This window comes from Cherax quadricarinatus, chromosome 88 (genome assembly GCF_038502225.1).
Source record: "Cherax quadricarinatus isolate ZL_2023a chromosome 88, ASM3850222v1, whole genome shotgun sequence".
In the NCBI taxonomy this organism is placed as follows: Eukaryota; Metazoa; Arthropoda; class Malacostraca; order Decapoda; family Parastacidae; genus Cherax; species Cherax quadricarinatus.
Window position 1 is genome coordinate 6909496 of NC_091379.1, and position 17388 is coordinate 6926883.

The window sequence follows — 17388 nt, forward strand, 5'->3', positions numbered from 1 at the left end:
TTTTATATTGTGTGTGTGTGTGTGTGTGTGTGTGTGTGTGTGTGTGTGTGTGTGTGTGTGAGCCTACGGAGTCTGCAAGTCGCATTTCACTAGGTTATCTGATCACTGTGCATCTGCAGACCTGTTATAGTTGCTGAGGTGGTCTCCCTCGAGGCCTGGTCTCAGGCCAGTTCTCCTGCTTGGTGGTGTGATGAGTGAGGCTGTTAGTGTTCCCTGCAGGCACCCTCCACAATTTACCTCACCAGAAGACTGCAAGAACTTGATCAGCCTCCTCTTGAAGACAAGAGTCGGTTAATAAGCCTTGTAATTAAGAGCTTCCTTACACACCTTCAAGAACACTTACGACAGTTACTGTTCTGATGTAAGAGGTGATAATGTAATAGGTGGTAATGTAATAGATGGTAATATAAAGTGAGAGGTGATAATGTAATGTAAGAGGTGGTAATGTAAGGGGTAATGTAACAGGTGATCAGCCGTGAGTCTGGGATGTGCAAACTTTCGCACATCTTCCAGTTGGATGTGGGTGTTGGTGTGTAAGAGCGCAGGGCAGCGTGGGTCTTCCTGTCACAGTAAACTCAGACGTATTTCTCTGCCTTTAGCAAATTTTGCTGCTGCTGCGAGCAACATAAATATTGCTGAACCCTCTGGCTGCTGCTCTTATGTCTGGCCTTAGTGTTACTCTGGTGTCAGAGGTACAGTTCCCACCACAGAAAGTATCACCACCATTACCACCACAAACCATACCACGGGCGGGGATAGAACCTGCGATCAGAGGGTCTCAAAACTTCAGACCGTCGCGTTAGCCACTGGACCAGCTAGCCACAATAAGATTCGTCCAACTAGGTATATTTGTGGTCACAGTGGTGCCTATGCTAACCTTCCTATGGTGTAGAAATATACCTAGTTGGACGAATCTTATTGTGGCTAGCTGGTCCAGTGGCTAACCCGACGGTCTGGAGTTTTGAGACTCTGATCGCAGGTTCTATCCCCGCCCGTGGTATGGTTTGTTTGCAATCGTGTCATTACGATTTCGTGAGTCACATTACCACCACGCTCCTTCACCATCACCACTACCGCCTTCAGTCATGGAAAGAGTTTTAAGAAGCTAGATTACTATTGAGGTGTTATCACAATTGTACAACTCAGGGCAGCATAGAACAGTGTATAAGACAAACACAAGTCAGACGGAGCAGAGGAAGAATGTGGGAGATACAGGAGTGATAATGTCAGTAGATCTCACCTTCGAGAATCACAAGTGTCATTATCACCACTAGATGGAAAGTTGTAGACTGGATAAGCCAAAAATGGCACTCTTGAAGTCACTTGTTCTCCTTGACTTGCAATATTGCTAAGACTTCCTTTAACAGCAAGTCAAATTACAGCTTTGGAGAATGTACAAAGAACCTTCACAGCTCGAATGAACTCAGACCTTTGAAGTTCCTTGACCTGTACTCCCCGGAACCTAGGCGAGAAACATACATAATTTACACTTGGAAAATTCTAGAGGAATAATCCCAAATCTGCACATTGAAATGACTCCCTGTGTAAGCATGAGATGTGGTAAACAGTGCAGAATATGGTCAGTGAAAAGCAGGGGTGCCATTAGTACACCGAGACTGCTTACTGCTAGCAACAACAACCTCATTGATTAAGTCATCATCATAGATAACCTGAAGGTAACCAATACCATCTAGTCATGAACCAGGCCGCGGGGGCGTTGATCCCCCGAAGAACCTACAGGTATACCACCACAGCTATCACCGCCACCACCAATAACAACAGCAGCAACCCTCACCACTACCACAGCTGTTTTCCACTGCTACCACAACCACCAACAGCCACCACAACCACCAACAGCCACCACAACACCACCAGCTATCACTAGCAGTCACCACCAGCTACCACCAACAGCCACCACAACACCACCAGCTACCACCAACAGCCACCACAACACCAGCTATCACTAGCAGTCACCACCAGCTACCACCAACAGCCACCACAACACCAGCTATCACTAGCAGTTACCACCAGCTACCACCAACAGCCACCACAACACCACCAGCTATCACTAGCAGTCACCACCAGGTACCACCAACAGCCACCACAACACCAGCTATAACTAGCAGTTACCACCAGCTACCACCAACAGCCACCACAGCACCACCAGCTATCACTAGCAGTCACCACCAGCTACCACCAACAGCCACCACAACACCAGCTATCACTAGCAGTTACCACCAGCTACCACCAACAGCCACCACACCACCACCAGCTATCACTAGCAGTCACCAGCTACCACCAACAGCCACCACAACACCAGCTATTACTAGCAGTCACCACCAGCTACCACCAACAGCCACCACAACACCAGCTATCACTAGCAGTCACCACCAGCTACCACCAACAGCCACCACAACACCAGCTATCACTAGCAGTCACCACCAGCTACCACCAACAGCCACCACAACACCAGCTATCACTAGCAGTCACCACCAGCTACCACCAACAGCCACCATAACACCAGCTATCACTAGCAGTCACCACCAGCTACCACCAACAGCCACCACAACACCACCACCCTCCAGCTTGTAATTGATATAGGATGTAATTGGTTTGGGTAATTTGTCTGGCCTATTGTTGGTGTATGAATGTTTGTAAAGTGTTATGACACTGCTTGACTTATTACTGTGTGATATTACTGCTGGGGGAAGGGCGAGTAGAGTGAGCAAGAATGAGTGAGGCAGAGCGAGTGTGAGAGTGAGGCAGAGCGAGTGTGAGAGTGAGGCAGAGCGAGTGTGAGAGTGAGGCAGAGCGAGTGTGAGAGTGAGGCAGAGCGAGTGAGAGAGTGAGTAGAGTGAAGGTGAGGCAGTGTGAGGGTAAGGCAGAGTGAGGCAGAGAGAGAGGGTAAGACAGACCAAGAACTATTATCCTACCTCAGCTTATTTTAAGTCCCAGCCCTTAGTAAGGTATATTACCACCCCCAGGATGCTACCCACAACAGTCTACTAACACCCAGCTACATTAGTGCGCATATTAATTGGGACAGTGATGAAATGAGACATTTATTTGGAAAATTAATGTTTATTTGAAAAATACACGACAATGATATGACATATAATTGATTTAATAAACATTGCTACACTAGTGTAGAATCAACCAATATGTAACACATTTTGGCAAGTTCTTCGTCTTGGTACCGGGTTCTAATAACAGCAGCAATTAGCTTCTCCACGGTTGAACAATCATGTTTCGCGATCCTGCGTTTTGTTATTGTCCATAGATTCTCAGTTGGGTTGAGGTCAGGAGAGTTTCCAAGTCAATTTAGAACTCTTAGTTCACTCTCTTCAAGAATTGTCAACATTTTTCTGGAAGTGTGGCATGGAGCAAGATCCTGCTGGAAAATGTCTTTTCCATCAGGAAAGTCTTTATCCGCAATGGGAAACAAATGAGTTGCCAGGATTGTCTTGTATTTGTCATCGTTCCCTCAACAATAACAAGCCGTCTAGGGCCTTTAATAGTAAAACTTCCTAAAACATCTTAGGTGGGTGTTTTGCCTCTTGTTGAATGTGTCCATTCCGAAGAGGTTCGCCTTTGCTGTGTTTCATTACCACTGATATTTACCCATGTACTTCAAGATGCACTACCACTGATATTTACCCATGTACTTCAAGATGCACTACCACTGATATATACCCATGTACTTCAAGATGCGCCTCATCCAAAAATATAACTTTTTCTCCATTCATCTGTCGTCTATCCCTTGTGATCAAGTGCCTACTGCAGCCGTTTTTTCTTCATAGCAGCAGTCAATATTGTCTCTTTACCGGCTTTTTAGTAGTTCTGTCAACTTCAAGGAGCCTTCGTTGAACAGTTGAAGAATCAACATTTACACCAGCTGAAGCCAAATCTCTCGTTAGATCTTTGCTGGTTTTCTTGGGATCCTTCACACTATCGCTTATGATGACCTTGTCATCTTGAGGTGTTGTCTTGCGTTTTCTTCCACATCTTCCTCGAGGGAGCGCTACACAATCACCACTGTCGTCAACTTTCTTCAGAATCCGACCAACAGTTCACTTTACTAGGCTCAAATTTTCGGCTGTCTGCTTGATACTCAAATCAGCATGTTTTCTAAGAGCTACAATACTTTCACGCTTCCTAGGTGTAACTGTTGTAGCACTGACGAGAGTCGCAGGGTAACACCACAGCTGGATGGTTGCCAGAAGTTGGTAGCAAACTTCTGTAAAGAAAAGAACCCAAACTACATAAATTAACCCAGAGACTAAGACATATTACGAGATAATCACAAAATTTACTCCTGTCCCAATCAATTTGCTCACTACTGTAGCTACTTATTGCTAGGTGAATAGGGGAGCCAGGCATATTGACACATGATCAGTGTTTCAACCTATCTGGGAATCGAAACACACACACACAGTAGCGACTTTCGAAGAGGTTGAGCCAGGAGCTATGAATCGACCCCTGCAACCACAAATAGGTGAGTACATACACACCACACACACACACACGTTGGGAGGGGAGGTAATAACACACAATCACTGCTGCCTTGTTGGGATCGTCCAATTGGGCTGTTTCACGAGAAATTACCCGAGATAACGAGCACTTGCTGCCATCTTCCGCCTCCATCTTCACTCCCTCCTTCCCTTACTACCCTCCATCACATCCTTCTCCACCATCACATCCTCATCCTCCACCACTGAAACAAGAGCATGGAAGAGGAGCAGTAGGCCTTCTGGCCCATGCTAGGCAGGTCCTACTCACTGTAGTAGGCCTACTGACCCATGCTAACTAACCTAACTCAATAATTAACACTAACCTAACTATGTACTAAACACTGACCTAATTAACTCAGTACTAAACACTAACCTAACTAACTTAGTACTAAACACTGACCTAACTAACTCAGCACTTACCACTGACCTAACTAACTCAGCACTTAACACTGACCTAACTAACTCAAATAAGGGGAGACATAATGGAAGTGTACAAGTGGAAGATGGGCATAAACAAAGGGGATGTTAAATTAGACACACTTGCCACATTTGGGTATCTTCATTGAGGAAGCGTTTCGCCACACAGTGACTTCATCAGTCCTAAACAAAAAGGAATGGTGAAGACCAGAAGGAATTTGAGGTAATCAGTCTCTCAGCCTGGAGAAGAGTTTAACTCCGTGGTCTCCATGGAGTTGAACGCTTCTCCAGGCTGAGGGACTGACCACCTTACACTCTTCTCCAGGCTGAGGGACTGACCACCTCACACTCTTCTCCAGGCTGAGGGACTGACCACCTCACACTCTTCTCCAGGCTGAGGGACTGACCACCTCACACTCTTCTCCAGGCTGAGGGACTGACCACCTCACACTCTTCTCCAGACTGACCACCTCACACTCTTCTCCAGGCTGAGGGACTGACCACCTCACACTCTTCTCCAGGCTGAGGGACTGACCACCTCACACTCTTATCCAGGCTGAGGGACTGACCACCTCACACTCTTCTCCAGGCTGAGAGACTGACCACCTCACACTCTTCTCCAGGCTGAGGGACTGACCACCTCACACTAGTCTTATGGAGGTTAACACTTCTCCAGGCTGAGGGACTGACCACCTCACACTCTTATCCAGGCTGAGGGACTGACCACCTCACACTCTTATCCAGGCTGAGGGACTGACCACCTCACACTCTTCTCCAGGCTGAGGGACTGACCACCTCACACTCTTCTCCAGGCTGAGGGACTGACCACCTCACACTCTTCTCCAGGCTGAGGGACTGACCACTTCACACTCTTCTCCAGGCTGAGGGACTGACCACCTCACACTCTTCTCCAGGCTGAGGGACTGACCACCTCACACTCTTCTCCAGGCTGAGGGACTGACCACCTCACACTCTTCTCCAGGCTGAGGGACTGACCACCTCACACTCTTCTCCAGGCTGAGGGACTGACCACCTCACACTCTTCTCCAGGCTGAGGGACTGACCACCTCACACTCTTCTCCAGGCTGAGGGACTGACCACCTCACACTCTTCTCCAGGCTGAGGGACTGACCACCTCACACTCTTCTCCAGGCTGAGGGACAGACCACCTCACACTCTTCTCCAGACTGAGGGACTGACCACCTCACACTCTTCTCCAGACTGAGGGACTGACCACCTCTCACTCTTCTCCAGGCTGAGGGACTGACCACCTCTCACTCTTCTCCAGGCTGAGGGACTGACCACCTCTCACTCTTCTCCAGGCTGAGGGACTGACCACCTCACACTCTTCTCCAGACTGAGGGACTGACCACCTCTCACTCTTCTCCAGACTGAGGGACTGACCACCTCACACTCTTCTCCAGACTGAGGGACTGACCACCTCTCACTCTTCTCCAGGCTGAGGGACTGACCACCTCACACTCTTCTCCAGGCTGAGGGACTGACCACCTCACACTCTTCTCCAGGCTGAGGGACTGACCACCTCTCACTCTTCTCCAGGCTGAGGGACTGACCACCTCACACTCTTCTCCAGGCTGAGGGACTGACCACCTCACACTCTTCTCCAGGCTGAGGGACTGACCACCTCACACTCTTCTCCAGGCTGAGGGACTGACCACCTCTCACTCTTCTCCAGGCTGAGGGACTGACCACCTCACACTCTTCTCCAGGCTGAGGGACTGACCACCTCACACTCTTCTCCAGGCTGAGGGACTGACCACCTCACACTCTTCTCCAGGCTGAGGGACTGACCACCTCACACTCTTCTCCAGACTGAGGGACTGACCACCTCTCACTCTTCTCCAGGCTGAGGGACTGACCACCTCACACTCTTCTCCAGGCTGAGGGACTGACCACCTCACACTCTTCTCCAGGCTGAGGGACTGACCACCTCACACTCTTCTCCAGGCTGAGGGACTGACCACCTCACACTCTTCTCCAGACTGAGGGACTGACCACCTCACACTCTTCTCCAGACTGAGGGACTGACCACCTCTCACTCTTCTCCAGGCTGAGGGACTGACCACTTCAAATATTTATTCTTCAAGGTTGATGGACTGATTACATATTTTACTGCTACCACTACTTTTGTGTGTGACATGTGTCTTAGATAACTACACGAGTGAGAGGAGTTGCATTAGTGGGACTTGTACTACACGAGTGAGACGAGTTGGATTAGTGGGACTTGTACTACATGAGTGAGACGAGTTGGATTAGTGGGACTTGTACTACACGAGTGAGAGGGGTTGGATTGGAGTGGGACTTGTACAACTTGAGTGAGAGGGGTTGGATTGGAGTGGGACTTGTACAACTTGAGTGAGAGGGGTTGGATTGGAGTGGGACTTGTACAACTTGAGTGAGAGGGGTTGGATTGGAGTGGGACTTGTACAACTTGAGTGAGAGGGGTTGGATTGGAGTGGGACTTGTACAACTTGAGTGAGAGGGGTTGGATTGGAGTGGGACTTGTACAACTTGAGTGAGAGGAGTTGGATTGGAGTGGGACTTGTACAACTTGAGTGAGAGGGGTTGGATTGGAGTGGGACTTGTACAACTTGAGTGAGAGGGGTTGGGCAAATATTTTTTGTTAAGAAAGTTTGGATGTGATAAATGTTCGTCCTCTCTTTTGTTCTCTCTTCTTTCTTTCCTTCTCTTTCCCCACTTTCTCCTCTCCTCTTTTTTCTCCGTTTCCATTTTTTGCATCTTGCTCTCCCCTCAGCCACTCCCATTAGCCACTCCCCCTCAGCCACTTCCCTCGGCTTCTCCTCTCAGCCACTCCCCTCTCCCTCTGTATTTCCACATAACTTCCACACTAACTTCTCTCTGCAGGTAAAAACATTGGCTCCTTGTTTGTCTACCGTTTCCTCCTGTCTACCATCTCCCCTCCTCTTCTCTCTCACCCTTCCTATACAGTGTGTGTGTGTGTGTGTGTGTGTTAGGTTGGACAGAGGGAGTGGGAAGCGTGATAGTTGACCATCATCATTGTAACTATGGCAACATAGTGACCTTATCTGAAGACTTTTGGCTGCCATCATGTCTACATAGTTGTGGCGACCTGTGTACTCGGCGCTGGCTCTTGCCAACCCATTCTCTCTCTCTCTCTCTCTCTCCTTTTTCTTTCGTATGGTTGTTGCACTTGCTGTTTACAGATGGGCCTTCCAGTACTGTGCCATGATGACACTGATATCTTTTGATCCGGTGAGGTGTAACTACCGTCTCCTCATTGAATGACCCCTATGAGTTTAGCGCTTCCGTGTGAATATATTAAAATGTCAGATGAGACAACAGAAGTAAAATACGTGTGGAGGTGCAGTAAACCTGTGTGCGAGGTAGATGACAAATTAGGGAATGCCAGTGGGAAATCCCCAGCATGAGGAGCTCTCATGGATAGGAATTGATCTCCTCTCTTCCGTAACACATTATAAAGCATTGTGTAGACAATAGTCTCCATCAAACTGCCATGTCGTTGGCACTGTGGTCTTCAGACCCATTTTTGGACACAAGATTGCTTGGCTCCTTACACGAACGCATCGTCCAGTCGAACTTTCTTTAAGTTTACCCCACAAGAATATTCACCCTGTAATTCTAATTATATATATATATATATATATATGTATTTGTAACCACGAACGAGTGGTATTGATCAATAACAACACTGCGGCTAGCCAAGGACTCGAACCCATGTTATGTTGTTTTGGGCCCCCTCATGGTGAGCGAAAACACATGACGCTCTAACCCACAGGACCACACAGGATTGCACGGTCTTGTGGGACCAGACAGCCAGGTACATGAAGTACCAGACAGCCAGACACATGAAGTACCAGACACAGACAGATGATGCATCAGCGGCAACATAACAGTGGTACCACAAACACCTATGTACAGTAATTGAGTGGTGTCAGCACGGTATGTGTGGTAATTCAATTTTTGAAGTGTAGAGCAACGAGAGTTGATGATAATAGAATTAAAACTTTCCCTCACACCTACCCTATATATAGGCACATATTTTTAACCTGACTGCAGTCATTGATGAGTTTTACCTCGCAAAATTGCTGCTCTCTAATTCATTGTTATGTTTATGTGTGTGGTACTGTGTAGCTATATATATATATATATATATATATATATATATATATATATATATATATATATATATATATATATATATATATATATATATATATATATATACATACGTATATATAATGCAGTACAATCGCAAACAGGCGATCTTAAGCTCAAGATCTTTCGCACTCTCTTGTGTCATCAGGAGCTGTGCAGTGTTGCGAAACTAGCAACAGATATTAGGGAGAGAATTATCTCCGAGGCGAGGCAGAAGAGTAAAGCGTCGGGCCATGTATATACTACTGTTGTGTAGTAAGTAGTACACTACTACTATTACTACCTCCCAGAGCTAGTCTAGTTTCGTTTCAAAATTCACTGCAGATTTCGTGAGGCAGATTCACATTCTTGAGAGCTGGTCCAGACTTATATAATTCATGCAAATCGCCAAGAATAGTTGGAAACTGAATAGAACTGGAGAAGGACCAGAACTCGTCCAGATTTTCCAGAACGAGTTCTAACGGAGCATAAGTTTGCTATACCAAAGGTGATTCATGTTGTGGTGAACAAGTGGAAATCTCAGGCCACTTTCTTCCAGAACTGACCTGGTCCATAATGTTCACTTGTGTTCCTCCAGAACTTACCTGGTCCACAGTGTTCACTTGTGTTCCTCCAGAGCTGACCTGGTCCACACTGTTCACTTGTGTTCCTTCAGAACTGACCTGGTCTACACTGTTCACTTGTTCCTCCAGAACTGACCTGGTCCACAGTGTCCACTTGTGTTCCTCTAGAACAGACCTGGTCCACAGTGTTCACTTGTGTTCCTCTAGAACTGACCTGGTCCACAGTGTTCACTTGTGTTCCTCTAGAACTGACCTGGTCCACAGTGTTCCTCCAGAACAGACCTGGTCTACAATGTTCACTTGTGTTCCTCTAGAACTAACCTGGTCCACAATGTTCACTTGTGTTCCTCCAGAACCGACCTGGTCCACAATGTCTACTCTTGGCCCAGATTTTATAACTGGTTGAGGTTGTTCAGTTACATTCCCAATTGGAACAAAATTGTCCAAATTGTCCACATAAGCTCTCACTTATAAGGAACTGATTTGAATTGTACAGAACTGTTCCAGATTTTCCAGAGCTTATACAGATTTGCGGTGGGCGGTCCAGCTCGTCTGTACCTGGTCCAACTCACCAGTGATGGGACGTTATTGTGGGAAGGCGGTCAGTGTTTGCCTGGACAGGGTAATAATGTGGTGAAGGAAGATGTTAAGGTCCGTGGGGAAGACCACACGATGGTCGTTATATTATTGTGTCTCCAGCAATGTTGGTCTTTATTGTGGTCCTCTCTACTTCCCTTAACCCCACCACCACTACCGCTCTCTCTCCCTTACCCAACCCCCATTATCCTGCTCTCTCTCTCTCTCCTTCGTACACTTCATTATCTCCCTTATTCTTGTCATCCCACTCTTGTTTTCCTGCTCATTCCCTTCTAGTAATTTTTTGGCAATATATTTCTCTCCCACAGTGTTCCGTCGCACACCTTTCAAGGTGCCATGATGCTGCTAGAGGGCTCTTGATCCAAGGAACTAAAGCTACCCTCCTCTTGCATCTAACCTGCTCCTGGAGAGCGAAACATTGCCACAGCAAAATGTTACGTTAGTTACATCTGTGAAAATAAGACACATGCAACATCTGGGTATCTTTATTGTAGACGTTTCGCCATCCAGTGGCTTTATCAATACAAATTCTAGGACATAGCTTGAAGACAGTAGGACTATATACAGAAGATGAGGTAATCAGTCCCTCAACCTTGGAGTAGGTGCGAAGAGCACCGTAGTCGTGGAGATTCTATAGAAACTCCAAGACTACGGTGCTCTTCGCACCAACTCCAAGGTTGAGGGACTGATTACCTCATCTTCTGTATATAGTCCTACTGTCTTCAAGCTATGTCCTAGAATTTGTATTGATAAAGCCACTGGATGGCGAAACGTCTACAATAAAGATACCCAGATGTTGCACGTGTCTTAATTTCATCGTGTAGGTATTATATACCATTCTTGCACAACAGTTACATCTGTGTCCATTTACCCAACATGGTGTACCTTTCTTTAGGATAGTGGACTCAGTACTCAGACTCCATCTTTACATCTTCCTTTGTTTTCCTTTCTGGGATTGTTAAAACTGTACCTAAAGTGAGAAATTTTGCAAATAAAAGTCTTTTTCTAAAACCTCTTGTGTGTTCAGGGTGCTAAACGTTTACCAGCCTTTCATTTCTTGTTGTACAGGAACCTCATCTAAACATCTTCCTCTGTTTTCCTCTCTCTGGGATTCTTAACTCTACCTAAAGTGAGATTTTTTGTAAATAAAAACATTTTTCTACAAACTGTCATGTGTTTTCAGAGTGCAAAACATTTACCAGACTCCCATTTCCTGTTGTACAGGGACCTGGTGCAGACGCAGCTGGTGTGTGACTGCGGCTTGACGTGGCTGGCTGAGGCTGTGGCTACCAAGAGACTCAACATCTCCCGGGGTTCCAAGTGCTACCGTCCTCGAGCACTTAATGGAACTCACATTAAAAAGCTCACCCCTGACCAGCTACAGTGTCGTTAGTACTGATTACTACCTTCTACTTACACCTTATCTCATACCTTATACTGCTTTGTATTTACTCGTCCTTAAAGCTCTGACCTACCGAGTAACAGGTACTAGGAAGTAACATCTGTGCAACAGTTAGATATCTTTATTCCGAAACGTTTCGCCTTACACAGTAGGCTTCATCAGTCGAATACAGAGGAGTCGGTAGAAATGTAAAAATGATGTAATCAGTCCATCACCTTTCAAGACGTAGTTTTGAGGTGGTCAGTCCCTCAACCTGGAGAAGAGTTCTGCTCCATAGTGTAGAACAGTGAGGGACTGATCACCTCAGAACTACATCTTCAAGGGTGATGAACTGATTACATCTCTCCTGCTTCTGCTGCCTCCTCAGTACTCAACTAAAGAAGCCTACTGTGTAGGTGAAACGTTTCATTGGGTACAGGAGTAAATTCTTGGGTAGTTTTGGGTAGGGGTTGTTTTGAAAAGGACCTGCCTTGTATGGGCCAGTAGGCCTTCTGCAGTGTTCCTCCATTCTTATGCTCAACTTGTCAGTATTGTATACCATTACATTCACAGGTACTAGGAAGGCTGGTACCAGGTAAAAATAGAAACGATATAAAATACCCTAGTACCTAGCTAGGACCCGTTATCCCTAATACATGTACCTGGAAAAAAAAATACCGCATTAATCAGTATATTGTGATCCTTTAATGAGGACGTTTTGCCCACACAGTGGAATTTATTGTGACTTGATAAATCCCACTATGTGGGCAAAACATTGTCAGTAAATGATTGCAGTACTGTATTTTTTTTTTTCTTGGGTATTAAGGATGCTGGGTCCTGTGTACTAGGGAGGCTAGGTAGCAGGTACTAGGGGAGTTTATTAACAGGTACTAAGGAGGCTGGGAAGGAGGTACTAGGGAGGCTAGGTAGCAGGTACTAAGGAGGCTGAGTAGCAGGTACCAGGGAGGCTAGGTAGCAGGTACTAGGGAGGCTGAGTAGCAGGTACTAGGGAGGCTAGGTAGCAGGTACTAGGGAGGCTGAGTAGCAGGTACTAGGGAGGCTAGGTAGCAGGTACTAGGGAGGCTGGGTACTAGGAAATCTGGGTATCCCTTCCTGGAATTATTTTTAACATGATAAAGTTCCCTTATTAGTGAGATCAAATTAACTCCCAGCTCTACTGAGCTACTTAATGTGAGCTGAGGGAAAGAGAGAAGGTAAGAAGGGTAGGGAAGGACGAGCAAGGTGAAAAAAGGGTGAGAGAGGAAGGGAGAGAGGTAATAAGGGAAGGGGAGGGGAGGAAGGGAGAGAGGGAAGGGATAGAAGTAGAAGGGTGGGGGAGGAAGGGGGAGAGAGAGAGAAAGTGTAAGGAGAGAGAGAGAAGGTTGCAATAATAATAATAAAGTATTGTCTCATAAGACAGGTTAATTAAAAATGCCACATTAGTTTATTCATAGATTAAAGCAATTAGTATTTGCTGGTGTTCAGATGGACCTGGGCTGTCAGTGGTGGAGTTAGAGCCTGGTCTGGACCAGGTGGTGTTTGCCGGTGACTCCCTACGTCTGCGGTGCAGGGTCACCAGTGCTGAGGAAGGTCACAGGGTGTGGTGGGCACGGGGTGATGCCCACATCGTGCCCAGGAAGCCTGCCTCAAATAGCTCTGCCACCGTCACTGGCTACCTAGACCAGCACCATCAGCGAGGTGGAGCCATTGTTAAAACCACCTACATGCCAGAAGCTATAGAGAGGTTTGTACACCATCAGCTTTATAGCAGTCACTGTTGTGTGAGTATATGGCTGCTCCTCAGTTTATGATGGTTTGACTTATGGTGTGTTGATTTTACAATGGTGCAAAAACAGTTACTTTGGAGATGAAACTTGAGATAATTACCCAGCACGAAGGCAGCAAATCCTTAACTGTTATTCATTTATTTGTTTTTCAGTACTGGTATTTAGTTTGTTACAGAAATTATTTATTTACTTATTCAGTGACAGTAGTTACTTATTGACTTATTTATCACATATATTCATATTCAACTTATGATATTTTCAACTTACGATGGGTTCATCGGAATGTAACCCCATTGTAAGTCGAGGAGCACCTGTAATGTGCACAGAGTAGATAAGGAGTTAGAGAGAGTTAAATCACTTTGCATTATGGTTGTAAGGATACCTACATGTTTGTTATACAGTAATGGTACATTGTGTCAGTTTCAACTAATATAATACGTATAATAACATAAAAGCAGTGTGACTTATTGTATTATACAGTTTATCTTAAATTAGGTGATTGATGTACACATTGGAGCAACTAATTTTTAAAATATCATCAATATACACACTTTTTTTTTATTTCCTTTAACAGTATGGTTGAAATCCGTGAGCTGAATGGTACTCATAGTGGAGACTGGTCTTGCTTAGTGCAGGGAGAGCAGGGTAACCACACTCGTACAGTCAGTATATATGTCATTGCCCATGACACAAAGTACTGCCCCATGAATGGTGAGTTCTGACTTTTTTTTTTTTTTAAATAGAATCAGATTTCATGATAGAATTATTTTTCTTTGTTTTATTAATGGTATCGTATTTTCCAGCATATAAGGTGCATGACAGACTTATCATAATGGTGAAACAGTAATTATGTACATTCAAGGGCTGATTACCCTCTTACTTTACACTGAAGCATAACACGAAGACTACCCTTGACCCTGACCTTCAGTATATAAGATGCAGGCTGATTTTCCAAGACGTTTTGTGGGAAAAAAGGTGTGCCTTATATGTCAGAAAATATTGTAATTTGAAATTTAGTACAATGATAAATTAAGACACACACAATGAGATAAATGAGAAAGAAATGGGGAAGAAAAGAAGTATTTTATTAGGGGTGACAACACAAAACTTATCTCTCAGAGGACTTGTGAAAGCAAAAAAGTGAAATACAAAAGACATAAAATTTGAAAAAGGGAATAAAAAAGCTAAACAAATTTATATAGTGTATATACAGTACAAGCATGAATAAAGCAGTCACAAAAAAAGACTGAAACTAGGAAAGATTATGCTGTTAATAAAAATAAATCTAGTGAGTACAACCAAAAGCAAACTGGAAATGAGGTATCATTCAAGGGTACACTCCTCAGTGTTGAACAGACACAGAGTGACCTCTGGCAATTTTCATAAAAGAAGCATTATAAGCTACAAATTTTAATAATAGTGGAGAAGAAGACTTCCTCCATAAGCCATACGTATCATAAGAGGCAACTAAAATGCCGAGAGCAAGGGACTAGTAACCCCTTCTTCTGTATATATTACTAAATGTAAAATGAAGGAAAACTTTCTTCACCCTGCCTCGGTAGGAGGCAACCAGTTTGTTAAAAAAACAAAAAGTAAAAAATTGTGTACAGTACCTAATGAGCAAGGTAGTATCTATGAAATAATTCAGGAAAACTTGCTTCAGAAGTCAGAAATTGCAGGACACTTTGCAAGGGAAAGGGGATGTTATGTTTCAGTGGGCCAGCATTGAATTACAACATCTGTGTTCTTAGTGAAAGCTAGTTAGAGACTGAGAAATGGTAATTATATTTTTTTTTTTATGCTTGAGCCAATCCTGCCTTGGTGGTTATTAAGTGAAGATTCAGAAAACAACGCTTCTGGTAATGTTGGAAAACAGATTTGAGATTAAACACGGTAGGTTTGTAGACAACAACCATCCACTGAGGTACTACCTTCGTGTCACAAAAGTGTCAACCAGAACCCTTTCAAAGGCACTGTACACCAGCAGGCCTTCCTTTCTCTTTCATGAACATGTAAGATGACAGGTAGATCTTACAAAGAACAAAAAGGAACAATACCATGACTGGAACAACACAAATAACCCACACATAGGAGAGAGAAGTTTATGACGATGTTTCTGTCCAACTTGGACCATTTACAAGTCACACTAAAACACAGGGAGCCAGTATATATAGGAGACAGGGACAGGGATGGGACAAAGAGAGGAAGAAAGAAGGAAGTAGAGAAGTAATGGTAGAGGCAGTGCTGGTAGTGGAAGTAGTAGTAGAAACATCATCATAAGCTTCTCTCTTGTATGTGTGGGTTATTTGTGTATGTATAAATCTTACAAACTTCTACTCATATTTAATATACACTTAAATTTCATGTGTGTCTCACATGAATTTAGGAAGCATAGTCTGAGATAAGCTGTGGGGGTGATGGTCCCTCAGAACCATAATAAACATATCAATAACATATATAACCAGAAAACCTTTAAATAAATGCAGCAGTAAGAAAATCTTATGCAGTGCTGGCAAGCTTTAGGACAGCTTCTGAGTACATGAATAGAGAAATACTGAAAATGTAATATGTTTAATCCAAATTGTAGTATGCAGAGTATGCAGCTGTTGTATGGTGCTGACACCTACCAGAAAACACAGTTTGTAGGCAAAATACAAAAGTTTAAAGATACGCAGCAAAATGTTTTCTTGAGTTAAGCAATGCAAACGAAAACCCAAGAGTGAATATTCTTCATTGGAATATAGGAAGTAAAAAAATCAGTGGAATATACAGATACTTGACATTCAAAGATGTTTTATGAAACCAGCAGTATGGGAGAGCAAGTAGCTCTAGTTTCACATTACAGAAATGTAGTGTAGGAAAGACAATACAAAGCCCTTCACTAATAGTGATGGTAGTGGTACTAGTAGAGGTACCAGTGGTGGTACCTCTAGTGGTACAGTAGTGGTACTAGAAGAGGTACCACTAGTGGTACAGTAGAGGTACCAGTGATGGTACCTTTAGAGGTACTAGTAGTGGTACCTCTAGTGGTACAGTAGTAGTATTGGTAGAAGTAGTGTGTACTACAGCCACTGCTAGCTGGCATCAAGGCACCCTCACCCCTTTCAAGGGGGAGTCTTAATGCCAGCTAGCAGAGAAGAACTCTTGATTCAAGAAATTACAGCTACCTTTTTGTTTCTTGAATCAAACCTGATTACCTCCAGTTTCCCAGGTACTGTAAAACCCCTACTAGTTAGTGCTTCCCCATAATTATACAGCAACTACAAATAGGTAATCCCACACACGCATCATGCATATACAGTAAAATCAAATTTGCCTTTATCATACATAACCTTAAATGAATATTATATTTTGTTTAATGCTCATCACCTATATTTCAGAAACAAGTAATAATCGAGGGACGTACGTGTGGCCGCGGACGGTAGCAGGTGTTACTGTAGAGTTGGGTTGTGCTGGTCTGGTGCCACCTCATCAAAGAGGCCCCAAATTTCCAGCCAAAGCAGCAGGGACCATACCTAGCCTGCGGGTTGCCAAACACACATGTTCTGTTGAAGGTTTCTGGCATGCGCTGAACACCTCTGACTGTCCCTTTGTGTCAGACACCACAAAGATCCTGGAACAGTTTGCTTCTACAAATGTCTTTGCTAGCAAGAGAGGCCTTGTTGAAAGTGCCAAAAGCTTGCGCAATTTTACTCGTGATGGGAAAATCCTGCGAGATGCTGTGGATATTGTGTTTTTAGCCAAGACTGTGGAGCAGTACACGAACCTTCTGGGAACACTCTCAGGCCCCAAGGAGACAGCCTCTGCACTGATTGACATTGTTAGTGCCTCAATGTCTACTGCTAAAGGTTAGCTTCTCTTGGAAATATTTTGATGTGCTTAATTGTAGTTATACATTAAGTTTGCCCTGGAAGAGGTGCTTTGATGCTGGAGGCTTTTAATCCAATGAATTA

The 17388-nt window shown here is 44.5% G+C and overlaps 1 protein-coding gene across 5 annotated transcripts in view; it reads left to right on the plus strand.

Moving 5' to 3' along the window:
- Positions 1-17388, plus strand: part of LOC128698509 (adhesion G protein-coupled receptor A3) — a 257504-nt gene that overhangs the window by 228921 nt on the left and 11195 nt on the right. For all 5 annotated transcript variants that reach the window (XM_053790761.2, XM_053790765.2, XM_053790764.2 and 2 more), the window contains 4 exons: positions 11492-11655; positions 13134-13392; positions 14010-14146; positions 16816-17283. In XM_053790761.2, coding sequence (XP_053646736.2) covers positions 11492-11655; positions 13134-13392; positions 14010-14146; positions 16816-17283 — 1028 coding nt within the window. The remainder of the gene's footprint in view (positions 1-11491; positions 11656-13133; positions 13393-14009; positions 14147-16815; positions 17284-17388) is intronic.